The sequence below is a fragment of the Neofelis nebulosa genome, chromosome 6, assembly GCF_028018385.1.
Source record: "Neofelis nebulosa isolate mNeoNeb1 chromosome 6, mNeoNeb1.pri, whole genome shotgun sequence".
Taxonomy (NCBI): domain Eukaryota; kingdom Metazoa; phylum Chordata; class Mammalia; order Carnivora; family Felidae; genus Neofelis; species Neofelis nebulosa.
In genome coordinates, this window is record NC_080787.1 from 109445831 (window position 1) to 109466106 (window position 20276).

Consider the following 20276-nt stretch of genomic DNA (forward strand, 5'->3'; position numbering starts at 1 on the left):
CCTGCAAAACTCAGCTTGGAAATAACCTCTTCCCAGTGACTTTTATTGACTCTCTGACATACAGTATGGATTTGGCATCCCTCCTCTGGAGGCCAACAGAATATGGATTCCCTCTTAATGGCAATAGAGAATGCCTCCTGGATTTCTGAAAAAGATACAGCATAAAGTCATCCGCTCCCTGAATCCTTACACATCATCTCACTTATAAGAAAAAAAAAGTATAAAAACTGACCAGAGAATCTATATCCCACTCATTTCTCTAGATTACATAAATTTTATCTCTAAATCCAACCAATACATATACAAATATATATAAATGAACATTTCTGTCAATGGTTGTATATGCCTATAAAATATCTAAAAGCATATAACCAAATTGCTAACTATGGCTAGCATCAGAGAGTAAGAATAGGGAAGAAGTAGGAGACTTTGCTTTTTAGTCTGTTTAGATCATGTTATATGCTTTTCAACAATAAACAAAAATCACTTTCATAACAAAGATCTTTAAAATGTAGACACAGTTATAAAATAATATAGCAAGAGGAGTTACTATGAGCAATTGCTGGAGAAGTTCAAAGGAAAACTGGAAAGGACTCAGGAGTCATTTTGAAGATTGACGTAAAATAACATAGAAACTATTTTTTAAACCCTTAAAAAGATAATAGTTGTGCTTAATTTTGGAAAGTCTACTAAAAGGATATTCACAAACAAATTCAAATCTGAGTCTTATCAGTTAAGTGCTGCTTGCAGAAGTAAGAGCAGTCATCTATTTGTGAGGGTACCAAAAGTAAGAACGAGGCCAGGCAAGAGCAGGTTCAAATGGCGTCAGCAAAACACTAGGGATAGAGACATCATCCTATGACAAGGAGAGCCAATGAAAGCAGCACTCTTATTAAACTTTATATACAAAGTTAAAGAAACTGACTCTAAAGTTTCTCAAGGGAAAGAAATATTCTTGCCTCCTTTTTTTTTCCTTAAAGCAAACCCACTGGGATACATTAAATGCAGGTGCTTAACACTATGCCTTGCAACAAGTCAATAAGTATCTGTTGAAATAATTTTTCAAAATTCTTACCGAATTGCATTTAGAAAAATACGTTAAGTAAACACTTAGAAAACGAGAAGGACTTGATAGTGTCTAGAATGGGTTACAATCTGTTTTTCCTTATCCTGTGGGATCATCACCCAGGCACGTGTCTGTACAGAAACCCCCAGAAGGCTGGGGCTGCTGCAGCAGTTGTAACCCCTCAGGGCTCGGTCACTGGAGGTGAGAAGACAGGTGCAGCCCGTGTGAGACCATGAAGAAGGCTCAGCTGACGAGGGTTACGACGCCCGCTCAAGACAAGCACAGCCCTTTCCAGTCTGTCGCTTGGCTCTTCATGTTAAAGAAGCCAAACCACCAGTTTTATTTCCATGCATGTCATGGGTCCTAATTTACCCCGAATATGTATTCAGAAATACAGCATGCAAGACAAGTAGATGTTCACCCTGTGCTGCTTACTCTTCCCTGCTATTTATTAGTCAAGTGCATCACTCCACAGAGGTCTCACGCCCGACTCCACGTCGGTCTTCAGCCTCTTGTAATCCGTTACCACAAACACTAAGAGGCCTGATTGCTGAGAGATTTCTGACTCATGGTCCATCTTGCCAGCTTTATTTTTAAGCAAAAATGTCTGCATTCACAAAGGGCCCTGTGAACATTTAATAGCTGGAAGGAGTTCTAGAGCAGCTGGAGAGGATCATTTGACAATTCAGTTTTCTGCAGCCATGTACGCAGAGGTATGATAAATCTGATTTTGAAAATGAATTAAGTGACTGCTGCATTTTAATTCCATTTTGTGCCTTTCACTGAACTAAAAAAGGTTAGTCTGTCTATCCCAGTTGAATGGTTCCAAAGGATCATTGCCTTATTTACAAAGTTCCTAAAGCTGTGGTATCAGACTAGACCTTCACAAGGCGTGGGCCACTACAATAATCCTAGCAAATTCCTAAGCCAACGATTAGACATACGCACAGCAACACGGATGGCTCTTAAAAACATAGTGTTCAACGAAAAAGAAGAGAAGCTTTACAAACACAATAGTATCTGTGTGTACAAAACGGTACGCGTTTTGTGGCAAAACATACAAATGAAAAGATGCACATTAAAGACACTAGAATGGTTGCCTGGCAAGAGGAGAGAGAAACTAGAACAGGAGAAGAGGGAGATAAAAGGACTAAACAAACAAACAGGAGTGAAGCCCTGCATACACCAATGATCATGATGTACCATCAACTAACAGTCTATAATTAACTCAGCTCGTACTTGAGGGTGAAACGGGTATGAGGGGTGGAGGGGAAGGAAAATAGATCTCATGAGAATATAGTCTAACATGTTCATTCCCCTCCTTACTCTCTGAGATTGTAAAGTCCAGGGGCCATGTCGCTATTCTTTATTATTTTTTTTAATTTAGTGCCCAATTCAAAATAATTTCCAGGGCCATGCAGGTGTCTCAGCCAGCTGAGTGTCTGATTCTTTATTTTGGCTCACGTCTTGGTTGCAGGGTCATGGGATTGAGCCCTGACTCTGGCTCTGTGCTGACCATGGAGCCTACTTAAGGTTCTCTCTCTCTCTCTTCTTCTCTCTCTCTCCCTCTGCACTTCCCCCGCGCATGCATGCGTGTGTGTGCATTGCCACGCTCTAAAAAATTTTTTTAAATAAAGAAATCATAATAATTTCCAAAGAGGAGTACAATGAATACATAGTACCAGTATATTCTTCTTCTTCTTCACCATAAAATGTCTTCTATGTATATACACATATACCCCCATTTTAACCTGTTCAGTTCAGACTAGAGAGAAAGCCAGAAAATTCTGAAAAAGAATCAAACTTACATTCAAAGCCCTCATTTATGACTCCACTGGGGTCTGTTTCTTCTCTGTGTTGAGAAATACCATTTAATGAAACATTTTTGAATAACTGAAGCTGATCTTGTATTTTGTGGAAAGTAGGTCTTTGGTCAGGTTCTTGAGCCCAGCATTGGGTCAACAGATTCCACCTGGATACACAGGTAAAGGCACAAAAATAAGTGGTGATTGGAGATCATTAGGCAACCAGTACTGATAACCCAGGTAAGGTCATTTCAGAAGGCAACAAATTTCAGTTATTGCCAGTTTTCCATAATTAGTATAAATAAGCCAGAACAAAATCTTTGGTTTCCACTTAATAGTGTCTTCCAATATTACTACCTTTGTTAGATAACACCTTTCTTTCAAAAAGCCATTACTTTGAACAGTCATTAACCCAAATAAATAAATAAAATAGACTGTTGGAAAATGATTGCTTAACACGTAAGGGCACTAACAGCTATAGAAATTACTGAAGAATATGAAGACTTTACATTCATACACTGATATCTAGAACAAAGTGTTCAACGAACACTTGAGTATCTAAGATTACTCTAAACCACATAGATCTCTAGCGGCAGAACCTGAGGTAGAAACCACATTCAGTTCTAATGCTTTTAACTCCTCATTATACTGTCAAGTTAAGTAAGAGACTCAGTTTCCTCAGACATTAGTAGCTGGCTTATTAAACATTATTTTTTCCTTAACAGTTGTCTAAGAAATATCTGTGTAACACTCTTACCTGTGTTCATTCATTCAGCAAAGACTTGGAAACTTATTATATACTGGGAGTATATAAAGAGCTAGGGATGTGGTTGTCCTCATAGAAATACATATAGTAAATGTAAGAAGGTGACAAAAATTTATCTCACTACAACTCATATGAGCTGGAAAAAAAAATGTAGCTCTTTTATATTGTCTGCTACTAATTAGGTCTTTCTTAGAGCCCTCACCTAGAAGGAAAAAAGTTAACCTCGTTAAATACAATGGTATTTAAAACCTGGTGCAATTCAATATTTTAAACAATCTTTTTAGGTAATGCTCAGTCTTTTCTGGATAATAACTCAACCTCTAATTTTAGTCTATTCCTACTCCCTCTGTCCTCTTCTAAAAGATGGTGGCAGGATATATGTTGGGTGAAAGTCTTACGTGACTTATGATGGCACAGTGAAAAATTCTTTGGACTGCACTGTGCCCTCCAGATCGTTGCTGGTCTCAGAATAGAATGATCAGGAATTCAGTAAGGAGTGACTGGTCTGGTCCATTCTGCAGGCATCAGCTGCTATCTGCAGTCTCCGATTTCTTTACCTTTGTATCCTTCAGCTCTCCCCTCCCCCCACCCCACCCTCCCACTCCCCCACCCCTCCACCCCCACCCCGTGAACTGGTCTTCCCTTTCCTCTCTCTAACCATAACCATCTCTGAGACTGCCTCATGCCCTGTATATGCTGACAAGGCCCAGGGAATCCCTAACTGTTTCTGTTGTGTGACTAAAGGATGCTCCTTGCCCTAATGTCTAGCTTTCAACAAAATGTCCACGCTGAATGGGAAACAAAGGAAGATGGGAAGTGCAACTTGACCTTCTCTGTCTGGACATGCTCTTCTTCTACCTTACTCATGATGCTGGGTCTCCATGTCAATGGGATGAGGCTGGGTGGGGAGTCCCCAGCTCAATGATCAGCTTGCCATCCTCCCAAATTGGGAGAGGTGGGCAGTTTTCCACCTTTAGTCTAACTGAAGCTTACACAGGTTTGTCAGGACCTAGATATCCAACATCTTCACCCTCCAACCTCTATCTATCAAGGTCTCTTCTTCCTACACTTCCTTAGGGCTTCGAAGAAATGGGCTTCTACTACTCCCTCTTTTTAATTAGATTATCCTTATATAGAATTGTAGGTTCTAGTCATTCAAACCTAGCATTTAGCATACTAACAAGAAGCTAAAGGATTCTAGATAACCACTCCTTCCTCCAAACCTGGCTTTCAAGTCTACGGATTTACTAAAAAGGTCAAGTACCTGCTTTTTTTTTTTTTTTTTTTTTCTTACTCTCTGGAGCTAGAAGGCATATTGGGGACAGGGAGAGAAAAACTGGTAAAGAAATGTAAGATGGAAAGTATTTAAAAATATTAGTGCTACTATATCAACAGATTAATATACAATTACAAATTACAAGTTCTAAAAAAAGTACTAAAGAAAACAAATGTGAGATCTAATAGAGATGGAACATTTTTAGTAAGTTGCTGTCAGAAGGACACTCTGAAAAGGTGACATTTAAGCCAAAGAACTTCGTAGGAAAATAAGATGCTAGTCACGGGAATAGGGTGGGGATGGGAGTCAGGGAACACATTAGAAGAGGGAAAAACATGTGTAAATTCCTAAATTAGGAAAGAACGTGGCTCATTTTAGAATCTGAAAGAAAGCCAGCTTGGCCGAAGAGCAGTCATTGGAGGGGGAGAGTGTTAAGAGAGGAGATCGGAAGAGGAAGGAGAAATCATGCAGGTCTCACAGGCCAGACTAGGAGTCGGATTTTATGGCACTACAATGGGAAGCTGTTGAAGGTTTTTAAGAAGGCATGATCTTAAATTCTTAAAGAAGTTACTCCAGCTAATATATGTGGAGAGTGAGTTGTAGAAGGGAAAGTTAGAAGCAAAGAAGTTATTAAAGAAGACAAAGTGAGAGATCATGAAGGTATGGACTAAGGTAATGGCAATGGTAGTAGAGTAAGGATGTATCCAATCACTAGACGACAATGACCAAGAAATCATTACCGGTACTGTACTCAAAGTAGCTAGTGTCTATGTTAGAAATTATAATGGAATCTCCATTCCCTTACAGTATGGTGCAAAGTCCACTTCTGTCTCATTTCTTGACAAGCACTTCAGGTCAGAGTTAGTACTCAAAATCAGAGTATTATGGGGAAATCTAATATTGGTCGATTTTCCAGTATTCATCTGACAACTTCACATATATTACAAGGAATTTACATTCTGGATATAGAATGTGAAACTTGACTCTATTTCTTAAAAATGAAAATCACAGCCGAGAACCTACCTTTTACATATTTCTTTATAACCTCTCATTTAAAAATAGGGATGATACAAAGATTTGAATGAAGGATGATTAGACTCTGAAATAAAATAGTACAACTTATATGGAATCATGAAATTTAAACCAATATTTAAAGTAGAATCTTGAGAGGAGAAAGTCTAATTCACCATAGGAATCATATCCCTTCTGAAAATAAAGTTGTGATTCAAAGGTATTGCCAAAATGTAAGTAGAATCTTTCAAGACTTGCCATATTTTAATTATGGAGTTTTTTTACTTATTTATTTATAAGGTGTCTCGTTTCTACAAAGGACTCAAGATACTTAACGAAGATTATTTAGGAGAGAAAAGACAAAGCAAGAAATGGGGCGCCTTGGTGTCTTGTCTGACTCTTGGTTTCAGCTCAGATCATGATCTCACGGTTGCTGAGTTCAAGCCCCACACCAGATTCTGCTTGGGATTCTCTCTCCCTCTCTCTCTCTCTGCCCCTTGCCTTCTCTCTCCCTCTCTCTCTCTCAAAATAAATAAATAAACTTTTTAAAAAAGTGAGACAGAACAAGGAAAGGGAGAAGGAGGGAGAGTGGAAGGAAGAAAGCCATCCCTTCAGTTGCCACCTAGCTAGTCTGTTTCTCATCCACTCACACTACCCTCCAAAACTTCAGCCTCTTGTTTAATCCATGTAAAGTATTTAAACAGACTTTCCTCTTGTCTTTCTTCTCTGGATGCTTTCATTTACATTGAACCCAATCATTATTCTAAACTTTCTGATGGCAAAAATATATGACCTGATAGTATATCAAATCTTCCTCTCCCACCATCCAGGAATGAACATGGAATTGCTCTAGATTAAGAAAAGAGGAGCTTTCTAAAGCAACAGCTATTTAAAAGTAAAGCGTACAACCTTTGCTCTGAAACAGCATTAAGCTGGCAATGGAATGAAAAGGCTTTTATGAATTTAACAGCTTCTAAAAAATGGATTACTTAGGGTGCCAGGGTGGCTCAGTTGGTTGAGCATCCCACTCTTGAGTTGAGCTCAGGTCATGATCTCGAGGTTTATGGGTTTGAGCCTCACATCAGGCTCTGCACTGAAGTGCAGAGCCTGCTTGGGATTCTCTCTCTTTCTCCTTCTCTCTCTGCCCCTCCCCTGCTTACACTCACTCACTCTCAAAATAAACAAATAAAAACTTTTTTAAAAATTGGATCTCTAATATCTTTCAGATAAATTAATAACAACTATACGTTTGGCATCCGGTCTTCCCTCACAAATATGCACTTGTCACAATTCAATATCATGTATTCGATACCTGCACTAAGTTTTAGTTACAAATCTTCAAGAATGTTACTTTAAATAAATTTACAGGTCATTCACTTTGTAAAAATTTCCCTACCCTGGTTTTTCTAGCTAGGTAAAATACTCACTTATACTTGAAATATCTCACTTGGCTAAATGTTCAAGTTCAAATTCCTCCATTCACTATGCCAACCCTTTACTCTTCTTTGCCTCATGGGTTTTTAAAATAGCATGAGACTCATTAGCCATGTGCATTATTGGTCTCTATGAGTATTAAAGTCCTGGGATTCATAAAGCAATCAAAATTCAACAGATGAAAATTTCATATCATCTTTCAGTATTAAGGGGATGAATTTCCATAGGAATTGAAACAAAGCACATAAAATACAGTTTTGTAAGTATTCTCTTACTCACTATGCCCAATCCCAGAGAGACCCAGCTAGCATCTAAATGTACATATCTTTTAAGAGGTAAAAATAAGATGGTGAACCTTCATGTTCTCCCATTGTTGCCTCCTACGTATGAGAGACCGTCCAGTAATTCCAGTTGCCCCTCTGATACATCCATCACAGAACCCCAAAGAGCTCGCACTTGAAGTAGGTTGCCCTTTGATCCCGTTTCTTCTCAAGAGTGGTGTGGCTGTTGTGCAAACTGAAAGTTGAAGAGAGTACTGAGGACTGGGCTTTCCACCATACATCCCAAGCTACGGAAAGAAGGGCAGGAATGCTCTGAACTCCCGCATTCCATTAATAGCTGAGCACAACGTGGCCCTGTATGGACTCACCTGACCCAGAGTGCATCCAGGTGCTGAGCATTTAGGCAGTGAATGGAAGGTGCAGCATGGCTCAGTGCAGACTTTCAACCCTCTAAGCTGGGCCTGTGATCTCAGAGAACTGCTTCAAATAAAAATCAGTTCCCTCTGTACTCTAAGGAGAGTAGTTAATCTTTATCATGACAACTTAAGGCCACGGCCAGATTGAATGGCATGGCTGAGAGATCCATTTCCTAGCACAGCTTGTTTTCCTGGTTGGCAACGGATCCTTAACCCTTCCCAGGGCTCTGAGAGCATGTAACACTCGGGGGTGGGGGGGTGGGGGTGGCTGGGAGCATTGTTGACTTTTTAATCACAGATGTTCAAATGAACTTCAAAACCACCAATGGAAAATTTTGGCTTTAAGGAAACTACATTTTTATAAAGTCACAGCAATAATGTGTTCAACCAACGAATTAGTCAAGATAAAGTTATGTAGAATATTAAGTTATATATTTATATAACTTATATAAATATATGCTTTATAAACATATAATATCAATGTTGTGTAGAGTATATGTTTCTGCCTATAAATAGGAATGTTCTTCTAAGCAATTTTCTAGGATCTCTTCCTCCTCCTTCTAGTTGCGTTTTGGGATCTATTTGGGCAAAGTCCAACATACCTACGTTTTTCTGCTCCACAACCGCCATGTAATCATCCACCTCCATCCTCCCCATAATAAAGGTAGGTATGATTTGCGTCAATCAAAATGTAGAATTCTGTGATTGAATCCTAAACTGTCTACCCAATAAAACTGAGTCATTGTGATGAGGTACCCTCTAGGGGGGAAAGAGGCCAGATAAAATTCTAATGGGATAACGCAAATTTTGTGCAATTGAAATTCTAGGGAAAATTTCTGAGCATTTGACAGATATGTAAGAGCTGCACAGCAGTGGTTAGTTTGCTACCTAATAAAAATGTATTTCATGCTTAGGTATGCTGGGGATTTCCTCAAGCCCTAGGTCAAAGGCTTTCCATTTTTGTATAATTTCTTACTTCTAATTTTAAGAATTGTTTCTGTCTCCCCCAAAAGGATCACAAATCATTTTTAAGCACTGTCGCCAAACTTGGTCAGGTATGTGTACATCTGATCTCCCTGTAAATGTCCCAGTAAAAGCTAAATCAGAAAGAAGCAGTGACTCAAATCTTCTTATTCCGACTGGAAGATTTAAATAATACAAAACCATTCACCAGTAGAACATCCAACCAAGGCGCCCGGTTCTTAATCGTCTTTTGGCTCCAGTCTGAATAATCCTCTAAAATAACACAGCATAGTCAAGGCAATACAACCACGGTGTGTATCCGCATACTGCTAATTCCTTTTGCACTTCTCTGTACCACACAGTTTAGCACTTTATTACGTGTTGGCTTGTTATCCAACTGTTCCATGTGTGTTTCTTCTCCTTCAAAATACATTCTGAGACGCTGAAGCGCTGGGGCCATTAGTTAGATACCCACGTATTCCAGACAATGCATGGCATGGTACTGTGCACATAACAGAGGAGTTTATACTCGTTCAGCACTTGTTCCTTTCCAAACATGTCTTGGAAAAAGTTTCAAAATTTGTTTATTTCTGCTGACGTTCTTCACAAGAAGGTAGATTACTACTCAGCAAAATAACTGAGCTTATTTTTCTTTTGTAATTAGATCAAAATCACCTACTCTCCTGAGAATCATGAATTATTAGACTTCAAGAGGAGCCAGGATCAGTTTGATAGAGTCACTAATACTTAGTCACTTTGAGCTCAGTTCATAAATAGATCGCAACCTGTATAACTTTTAGTAGTACTATATCCCAATATCAGCTGCACCAACAAAGGCAATCCAACTTTTAAACAATATATTCCTCCTTGATGGAATCTCTTAATATGCAAATAAAGATGTTAGCCAAATTAGATCTTCCAAACTCAAATGAGTATGTGTGTGTATATACATACACACACAAGCCTTTTATTTATTTATTAGGATTCATCTCTCAAAAGTATAAATATATTCTATGCTTCTAAATTTTGTTTCTGAAATGAAATATCATGGATATATATAAAAGAGACCATCATGTATTTAGTAAATTAGATGTTACAATCAACTTACATTTGATGTAGACAACACAAATATCCAAATTCCAGTTTTTATTTTAAAATACCATGCCAATGAGGCATAAGATTGCATAGGCACATGTGGTTTTGTTGTTGTTTTTAGGTGTTTATATTAGCATAATTAACTTACAAATCATCAGGACAATTTCTCGGTGGCTGCAGTCTCCCTCCTGTTTGCACATAGTTTAAAACATCAAGGTTGGAATGAGCTGGATAAGGCTGATGACCAAGAGTTAAAATCTCCCAAATCAGAATTCCAAAAGACCTAAGGATGTTAAAGAGTTTACTTTAATTGTACTTACTACAAGCATCATGTTTACAGTAGTTTCTCCAATGTAACTATTCCTGGGACTATCCGGGTCTACTTTGTGATTGGCATTATTGGCCCCATAAACGGCAAATGGGAGACTTAAAAGCAAGTTGGCCTCAAGAAAAAGTAGAAAAAGCAACTGCCTACTAGCAATACTTCAAAGGTGATAGGTGATAGGAAGGCTTAGTGGGGACACACACGCGCGCGCGCACACACACACATTTTTTTCCTTCTCCCCAGCTGAAATTGCACCACAGATCTCCACTAAAGGTTTGCATAGCATCAATATGCAGACTTACATGGGGATAAGCAAGAAAGCAGTTCACCCTTTTCTCCCTGACTTTGAATGCTGGTAAACGTGGAGGGGAAAGGCATGAATGTGAACTGGCAACACTGGGGACCAATGTTATCTCATCACCAATTTTGCCTATGGCCAGTTCAGCTTGAAAGTTATTAAACAAATCTTTACATTTTGAGTAGCTCTGATCAAGATTTGGGATCAAAAAGCAAAAATGAGGGATCCTATTCTAATACTAAAGAGATGTCCAAACCTCCTCAATGTCATAATGTTTTTGAGATGCATGATTTAAAATCTACCTATAAATTAACGATCATACATGCCAAAAGAGTAGGCATTTGGACATATACTTGGACATCAATTCATATGTACCAATTCCTATTAGTCATAGCCTCTATGCTTTTGGACTGTGATAAAATACTTGAAGCAAATGTATATATTTCACATATATGTGTAAGACAACGGATCAAAACTAATTCGGGTGAGAAGGGAAAATATTGAGATCCAGGAATAGTCTCACCAGGTTAGATGACCTTTTAAATTCCCTTCTGGCCCTGACATTGGGTGGTTCTGCCCAAATTTCTCCGTGTCCTGTTAAACTCACCATACGTCAGACTGAGTAGTGAAGATTCCATCCATCAAACTTTCTGGAGCCATCCACCGAACGGGGAGTAGGCCTTCCCCTCTCTTTCTATAATAATCATTTTTATAGATGTCCCTTGCAAGTCCAAAGTCCCCAATCTTCACTACCCGTGATGGACTGGTATAGTCTTTCACAGAGACAAGGCAATTCCGAGCTGCCAGATCCCTATGGCAGAAGCTGTATTTAATAATGCTAAGAATAAAGTTCCAGAGATCAGACAAGTAACCCAAGTAGGTCTTTAGAGAAGGGAGACTTTTTACGGAAACGTTTGCTATTTTGAAGTAATGAAAATGTTTAATTATCCTATATGTTTTACCCAAACTGCAGGTAATTGTTGTGCCGATGTCCATAGGAACATTGTATCTAGAATATCACTGTACCTGTGAATGAAGTGCATGTGTTCCAAGTAGACACAACCTTTTGAAATATCCACACACAGATCTACAAGGTCAACCAAGGTGAGTAAAGGACCATGAAACTGTAAGAAATGAAAGAAAAGTTACAGGTACTTTTACAGTTTGTATAAAACATATACATATACATATGTACACACACATATGTGATGTCTCAAAGGTATTTTTAGTTATGGTTACAAGAATTCAAATAAGGAGTAAAAGAACTAGGTTTACATACTTTCTACTGAAATAAACATAAATAAGACTATTTTTACTAAGCAGAGGCAATATCGGATCTTTATTGGAAAGATCTCAGGGTGTCAGGTCATACAGACCAAGATTTGAAACCTAGTTCTGGTACTTACTAGTTGCGTGAACTTGTTTACATTGTTAAATTCATTAAGTAACTTTCTCATTTGTAAAATGGGAGTAACACTGACCATATAGGATTTGAGATAAGATATGTAATCTGGCTGGTATATAACAACTTAATAAATAGTAGCTGCTGTCCTAAGTAGTAATAATGCTAATTTAATCAGTACTAGCTAATTTAGTCATTGGCCCAATGTCACACTGTAATGTCAGTCATGACAATGGGCTTGTTTCTCAGGTGAACCCCCATCTGTTAGCGATTGTTAACAATACTCTAGTTCAAGGTCACAGATCACTCCTCTCCTCCATGAGAGCCAGCATGAATATATAGTTGAGCCTATACTGCTTGCAATGATTTCAACATGAAAAAAAGCCAGTTAAAGTTTTTATTGGCACCACATGGAAAAAATGCAATATTCCTTCCTCAAGGCTACATTCATATATTGTCTTTCCCTTGCCATTTCCCTAAAATAACCCTAGTTCAGGCCTTTATCGTTTTCTATCTGACACATCCCAAACTTGTGTCCAGCCTCTTGTGCTTTAATCAACGCTCTTCGTTGTGACCTACTGCCTGTGGAGTCAATTACAGGTTCCAAAGCACAGCCTCCATGGCAGCCCTGGGCTGCACCAGTCTCTTTTTGCCTCCACTTATGACCCTAGTGTCTCTTCTCACAATCTGTGCTTCAGTCATGCCGGGACATTGGCAGTCCTTTATCCCTGCTCTGCATTTCTCAACCTCTCTTTTTTTTTTTTCTTCAATATATGAAATTTATTGTCAAATTGGTTTCCATACAACACCCAGTGCTCATCCCAACAGGTGCCCTCCTCAATACCCATCACCCACCCTCCCCTCCCTCCCACCCCCCACCAACCCTCAGTTTGTTCTCAGTTTTTAAGAGTCTCTTATGCTTTGGCTCTCTCCCACTCTAACCTCCTTTTTTTTTCCTACCCCTCCCCCATGGTCAACCTCTCTTCTTTAATTCTGCTATCATTCTAGAATGCCCTTATTCTTGATTTCCATCCACATCCTTCATTGAGCACCTCAAATGATTCCCACCTTCCCTCAATTTCTCTTAGATGAGTGCTTTTACGTGCTGCTCCTCCTTGCTTCGCCCAACAAGCCCATGTCTTGTCCCAAAACTAAGAAGACTCCTCATGTTCTTGGACTCAACGTTGCCATGGTCCTGCTCAACCATACCTCAATCCGACACCGAGTCTTGATCTTACTCCCAAGAATCAATCCCCCCACAACACTGTTTGGGTCCAGCAGACACCAGACACTGGTCTCTTGGCCTATGTCTGAGTCCCTGCTGGGGGTCCCGACTGGCTCATTGGTTCCTCTGTGAGTGGAAGCCTGCTTTGCTATTGGCAAAACCCACTCTACTGAAGATGTTCCTCACTTTGAACCTTGCTTCTGAACTTCAGTGTGGTGGCTAACACCACGTTCCCTGCCAACGGGTTTTTAGAATGCTGCTCGCCTGCCTCAATCTCTATCACTTGCTCCTGATAGCCCCTGTGACAACCTGTTGGGATACCCCCATGTTGGGTCTCCTTGATTCCAGATGCTGCTGCTCTGGGCTCACTTGTCATCTTTCTCTTGCCAGCCTCCCCCAAGGCACATTCAACCTCCACCTGGGTCTGATCCCAGTCATGGTTTTTCATGACTCACATGGAAATGTGTCTCAAACAGAAGACCTCCTCCATGAAGCCTTCCCAGGACTCCTCAGTTGGAAATCATCTCTCTCCTCTGTGTTCACAGTATATTCTCTATTGCATTCCAGTAGGCCCTCCCACTTTCTATCTTAAATGAGTTCTTTATATTGACTTACCTCCCTACCATGTGGCAAGGTCCTTGAAAGAAAGAGTCACAGCCCTCACTATTGTATAATAAACATGCAGCAAAAAATGGATAACTTGATGGTATCTGACTACATATTTATACTGTTTTGATGGGTTGGTTTTTGGTTTTGTCTTTTACTTTCTTCCATGTGAATATAATCGTAGGATATCAAAGCTAAAAAGAGCCTGAGGACGTTGTCAGTTCAATACCCCATTCTAAAGACACAGAAACTGTGGTCCTGAAAATAAAAGACTAAACTAAGGTTTATGGGCCTACTTGCAGTCAATTTTTCTGTATTAGACCCAGCACTGTAGTCTCGGAGCAGGGCTAGGCAGAAGGATGCTTGCGGCCCTTCTGGAATGTTGCCTCTGAGCACATCCTGTGGAGAGAAGGCTGCTTCCAAATGAGCTGAGCATGATGGGAACATAGAGCCCGCAGTGTTCTGGCACTCAGCACCTAACAGCATCCTGTTGTCTGGCTGGGGTGAGGGCAGTGAGGCATGGAAGCTGTCCTGGGCTGGAAAGGCAGTGGAAGAACTCTTGAGGACCAATCAGCATAACCATCAGGCCCCTGACTAAATAGGAATAATTTGGAAAGAGCATGTCCATATTTTTATTTAGTCTTTATCCCCTCTTCTCTACCCAAAACAAACAACATCTACAAATAAACTTCTTGTTAAAGATGGAGGACTCAGGATGTGCATTTTTAGTTCTACTCCCTCTCCAAACCTTACCACAATGGCAATATAGGGGAAATGTGTATAACCACACAAGGATAAATGTATCAGGAAACTAGATTTAGTGCACGAAACATTTTAGGAAAGGGAAGCAGATGGAAGGGTGGTCATTCAACAGAGCCAAGAGAGCCTGGCTGCCTGCAGGGGGGAAGACAAGAATTAAGCTGTGTTTCACTATAAAACCCCCTAAGGCTCTGCAACTGGAGATAGCAGGTATCTCTGGATGTAGGGGTGTGGGGCAAGGCTGGAATCAAGAGGAATGTTTAGAAGTATATTTTAGGAGCTAAGTAGATCCTAGACCCTCCCATGACAGCAGGAGGCTTTCCTCTTCAAAACACACACACATACACACACACACATACACACACACACACACACACACACACACACACACACTGAACCAGAACAACTCCACGTTCAAAGATACCAGTTGCACTAGGGCTCTGTGCTGAAAATGGAGAGGAAAATTAAACAAGAGTCCAGATACTCAGCCTTGAGACCTCCACCCCCTTCCCATCTCACCTCCCTGAACTGAGGCTTAGGCATTTATCACTCAGGCAGGAGACTAGCAGATTCCCCTCTGGTGAACCTGGCGTGTGCCAGGAAAGACACACAAATACTGTCATTTGAGGATTAGGGAGACCCCCAACAAGAAAGCAGGGTCCCACATAACAACCAAAAGGAAGCTGCCACAGACACAGCTTCCAGTCGACTTCTTAGGCCTCACTGTCAAAGAGGAAGACCAGCCACAAATCACCAAACATTTGAGAAAAGCTTCTCACATTACAAACAGATTCCAGAACAAAGAGGATAAAGGAAATCAGGACAATGCAGGAAGCAAATTAATACTTTAAAAAAACCATAATTAGTATCTTAGGGAAGATTAGAGAAGATTTTTCACCTATGAAAAAAAACAATACTATTTTAAGAAGAATGAGTCTGTGGAAAATTAAAATTTTTAATTTTATTTAAAAATTTATGGAAATCTACCAGAATTGAGAGCAAAGATACAAAGATGTAGAAAACAGGAGAAAATAACTATAGAACAAAGGATAAAACAGAGGGTTTTTCTAGAACCAATGGTGTTTCTAGAACAAGGAAGCAGAGGGGACAAAGAATTTTATTTATTATCCCAAAAAATAACATAGGGGCGCCTGGGTGGCTCAGTCAGCTAAGCATTTGACTCCTAATTTTGGCTCAGGTGATGATTTCACGGTTCGTGGGTTCAAGCCCCACATAGGTCTCTACGGTGACAGCACAGAGCCTGCTTGGGATGCTCTCTCTCCTTCTCTCTCTCTCTGCCCCTATTACACATGCTCTCTCTCTGTCTCAAAATACATAAATAAACTTTAAATAATAACAATAATAATAATAATAATAATAGTAATAGTAATAGTAATATCCCAGAACTGAAGGAGGTGATTTTTCCAGGGTGAGTGTCCAGATTGGTTTAAAAAAAAAAAAAAAAAAGTACCACACATAAGAAGTTCCTAAACTTTTCCAGAGAGGAGGGGCAAAAAGCAGGTCACTGATCATCAGTCCAGGAATCAGAATGGCATAAGACTTCTTTTTTTTTTAATGTTTATTTATTTTTGAGAGAGACAGAGACAGAACACAAGCAAGGAGTGCTTCTCAAAAAGAGGAGGGGAAAGGAGATTTTTCCTTCAGATGCTTGTTTTCTCATGCTTTCTCTCTTCTAAAAGAGAACAAAGAAGTCATGGAATAGAGGAAGGTAAGGTCCAGCAAGGAAATCACCAAGGTAAATGTGAAGCAAAGCCCTGGGATCACAGCTAGTCAGCTAACCCAGAGGACAAGCACCACACTGCCTCTAGGAGGAAAGTGTGCAAGAAAAACACCATTACATGCTGGATCATGTGATATATTTATCATATACATTGACAGAAGTGTTACAATTCTGTCCAAGAGTTTAGTTAGGTATACAGAAAACTAAGCAAAGGGGGGAAAACAAGAGGCATTTATTATTTTAGCCCAAGGGGGGAATAAACCCCACAATCACAGTATTTGAATAACTCAGCTGCAAGTAATTGTCATAGTAATGTAAATCTGCAATACTGATTTATCTGAAAAGTGTGACACAGTTTTTGATGGGTGGAGCTGGTGGGGTTGGGACTGATAATGAGTAAGTCTAAGAGAGTTAAAGCCTCACCTCTCATAGTAGGTAGTCAGTAGATTTCCCCCAAGACTGAAAATTCAACGTGCAGCAGTATAAACAGAGTTTGTAGGGAACATGAGGTAAACACCAGAAGAAATTGGACAGATCTGGGATGTGGGGATGAGATAGTCTTTCTTTTTTTTTTTTTTCAATGTTTATTTATTTATTTTGAGAGAGAGAGAGTGAGCAGGGGAGGGGCAGAGAGAGAAGGAGAGAGAATCTCAAGCAGGCTCTGCACTGTCAGCTCAGAGCCTGATGCGGGGCTCAAACCCATGAACCGTGAGATCACGACCTGAGCCGAAATCAAGAGTAGGATGCTTAACCGACTGAGCCAACCAGGTGCCCCCAAAATAGTCTTTCGCTATAAACCTTGTTACATATTTCAAAGTTTTAGCCATATAATGTGTACTTTGACAGAAATAAAAACAAATAATAAAAAAATAAAAATAAAAATAAATAAATTTTTTTTTGAAATCTACGTTTAAATATTAGTTACTTGTTTTGTCTCGTGTTTCTCATTGGAGATAAAAAGTAGGTTCCCACAGGTGCTGTCACCCCTGGCCCTCATTCCATGGTGTTTGCAGTGCCCTCGCTGTTCCAGGCACTGCTGTAGGTAAGCACATGGGCAGAACTGCTGACCGGGCTTGTTAGTGTGACCGTGGAAGAGAAAGCAAGGAACTGGATGGATGGCATGAAGGAGGAGATAGGAAATCAAGAATTCAGTTCTGGCCAACATAAGTTTAAGATGCCCATTAAAATCCAAACAGGGGCAGCTGGGTGGCTCAGTCTGTTAAGCGTCAAACTTCAGCTCAGGTCATGATCTCGCAGTTCATGAGTTCCAGCCCTGAGTAGGACTCTGTGCTGACAGCTCAGAGCCTGGAGCCTGCTTCAGATTCTCTGTCTCCCTCTCTCTCTGCCCTTCCCCTGCTCATTCCCTTTATCTCTCTCTCTCTCTCTCTCTCTCTCTCACACACACAAATAAATAAAGCCATTAAAAATTAAAACAAAATCCAGATATGCCAACTGGGTAGGGACATATAGTTCTCAATAAAGACATAAGGGGTTGCAAATATCAATTTGGGACAGATAGGCATAGAGATAAAGTGCGGAGAAAGATGTGCCTTTCCAACTCCACACAATCTCTGTTCTCCAGAAAACATGATTCTGGCAGTGAGGTACCTATTTTCCCATTAAATACTAAAAACAGGCTCAAATAATCAGAAAATGCCAGAAGTTAGCCCAGGATTCTAATTGTCTTAATCCAAATGAAGGAAATACAAGAATTCTTTCTACAGAAGTCTTCAGAGGTTCTACCATCAGCCCAGATTGAATCAGCCTATTGAATTTAAATACATTTAGCAGGAAATCATAGAGCATTTGCATTACAAAACCAATACCGGGACCCCATTTCCTACCTTTGTCATCCGGGCTTTACGCAAATAGGTAAGAAGGTCTCCTCCTTCCATCAGTTCCAGGATAATGTACTGGGGTTCATTCAGCAGACAAACTCCAAGCTGCTTCAGAATGTTGGGATGGTTAAATTTGCTAAAAGGTGGAAAGAGACAGACAGGATGTTGTGACAGTAACAGACACCCTGGCTGAGAGCCTTTGGGAAATAGAGCAATTCTTTATCGTTTCCTCCAAAATTCCTGTTGTTGTTGTTGTTGTTCTCTAATAAATGGAAGTCTCCTTTTCCCAGTACTGTCCTGTGTGCCTGCCTTAGAGAGATGATACGGCAACCCCTAGTGGCCAATGCATACCGATAGAATAGGGTGATCTTTAGAAAAAACGTTTATATGAACTATTTCATGTTTTGGAAAAGAAAGTAATTTTAACTAGTATCCTCCTTCAAAAGATATTTGAAAGTATTACCTTTTGGGTCATCATAGGTATGGAATGTTATTCTCTTCCTTTTGGAGAAGCAAGTCAGACATGCAGGTTTGGCTTCAACCAACTTTCTCAATGCGTTAAAGCCAGTAAGCCCTGACCTGCTGATTAGAACCCACAGCATGGATCCCATAGACCACTGCCTCAGGCCATCCCTTTAAGATGCCTCTGAGCAGTTTTCATGACCAGCAACTGACTCTACCCTTGAAGACAAGTTTACCAAGACAGAGGATATTTTCCCTGACATCCTTGTACTTAGAGCTCTCCCTTCCTCCGTCTACTTGACCCATTATCACACGGTTCAAAGAACATAAGCATGCTTAAAGCTAAACAGCTTCAGAAGTCACTTGAACAACACACTTCTTATCGAAGGTAAAAGAAGAGAAGACCTTTTGCCTGAGGACTGCCTTTTGAAAGACTGGCTTCTGTATGATACTCATCGCTACAGACTATTTATGTTTAAACTTGAGCCATGTTTATTTTGGGCATGATCTGTTACGTCAGGTCATTTTGAATGTTAAAAATTTACCAATCGGATATAAAAGCTTGCCACTCCTACCAAGGAAAAATTAATCCAGAGCTGCCCCGATACCTCATCAGATGTGCCTCTTTCAGGAATTCAATCTTCTCCTGGTCTGTGGAGCCCTTCTTCAAAGTCTGTGCAACATAAAAAGAAGCCAGGAATCAGTACAGCAGACATTTCTGTGCTCAGTGGGTTAATGGAGACCATCTTTGTTTTGTTTTGTAATATTCACCCTGACAGCTGGAAACAGATCATGGGTAATATGTGCGCATGTGCTCTGTAAACTTAAAGTTAGCCCATGTTATACCCGGTGTTCACGTGAGAAAACCTGACAGATAAAAGATTGAGTATCACTTAAACAAATTCTCTCCAAAATGCAGACATTTTTACAAATTTGGTATGTAGGTCAGTTTCTTGCTTTTCAAAGTTTTCTACTCAATATCTGTTTCCCCCTGCATCCTTGTTAACAATACTCAATTTGTTTCTTAGAGGCATGATGTCCAGTCCCAAACAATTGGCCTAAGCTAATCATGAAAATTGTGTTTTGTGATTCTCCGGCCTCCCTTGCAAATAGGAGCGGTCATCTGACTCAATTCCGGTCAATGAGGTATAAGGGGAAAACTGCTAAAAGGGGAAAGAAGCTTGTGGAAAATTTTCACTTTTTGAACATATACGTCTAACGTTATCCTTACCCTTTCCCTTAACCTGAATGAAGATGTGATGCCTGATCTTTGGCAACCATATTGGGACCGTGAGGCAACACACATGTACAAAGTCAAGAGAATTTCAGATTTACTGGTTCTGACCTAACACAGTACTGCACAAAGCCAGCAGTCCTCTCATTAGGTGAGAAAAATAAACACTTGTCTACACCAGTTGAGGCTACAGTAATTTAAGTCCTTTTAGATGATATCATTTGGAAGTAGAGAAGATTTTGCTAACTTTTCTAGTTGTATAGCCCACCCTCA

General features: G+C 39.9%; 1 protein-coding gene and 1 long non-coding RNA gene across 6 annotated transcripts in view; one reads left to right on the plus strand and one right to left on the minus strand.

Annotated features, from left to right (window-relative positions):
* Positions 1–11844, plus strand: part of LOC131514756 (uncharacterized) — a 34367-nt gene extending 22523 nt beyond the window's left edge. The window contains exons 2-3 of the long non-coding RNA XR_009263258.1: positions 8620–8719; positions 11710–11844. This is a non-coding gene — a long non-coding RNA (uncharacterized LOC131514756). The remainder of the gene's footprint in view (positions 1–8619; positions 8720–11709) is intronic.
* Positions 1–20276, minus strand: part of ROS1 (ROS proto-oncogene 1, receptor tyrosine kinase) — a 115962-nt gene that overhangs the window by 9240 nt on the left and 86446 nt on the right. For 2 of the 5 annotated variants that reach the window (XM_058735075.1, XM_058735074.1), the window contains exons 38-43: positions 19378–19442; positions 18314–18443; positions 11763–11860; positions 11344–11547; positions 10262–10396; positions 2875–3038 (exon numbers count right to left, since the gene is read on the minus strand). In XM_058735075.1, coding sequence (XP_058591058.1) covers positions 2875–3038; positions 10262–10396; positions 11344–11547; positions 11763–11860; positions 18314–18443; positions 19378–19442 — 796 coding nt within the window. Of the gene's footprint in view, positions 1–2874; positions 3039–10261; positions 10397–11343; positions 11560–11762; positions 11861–18313; positions 18444–19377; positions 19443–20276 lie in introns of all 5 variants that reach the window. The other 3 variants (XM_058735073.1, XM_058735072.1, XM_058735076.1) reach the window with 2 other exon arrangements.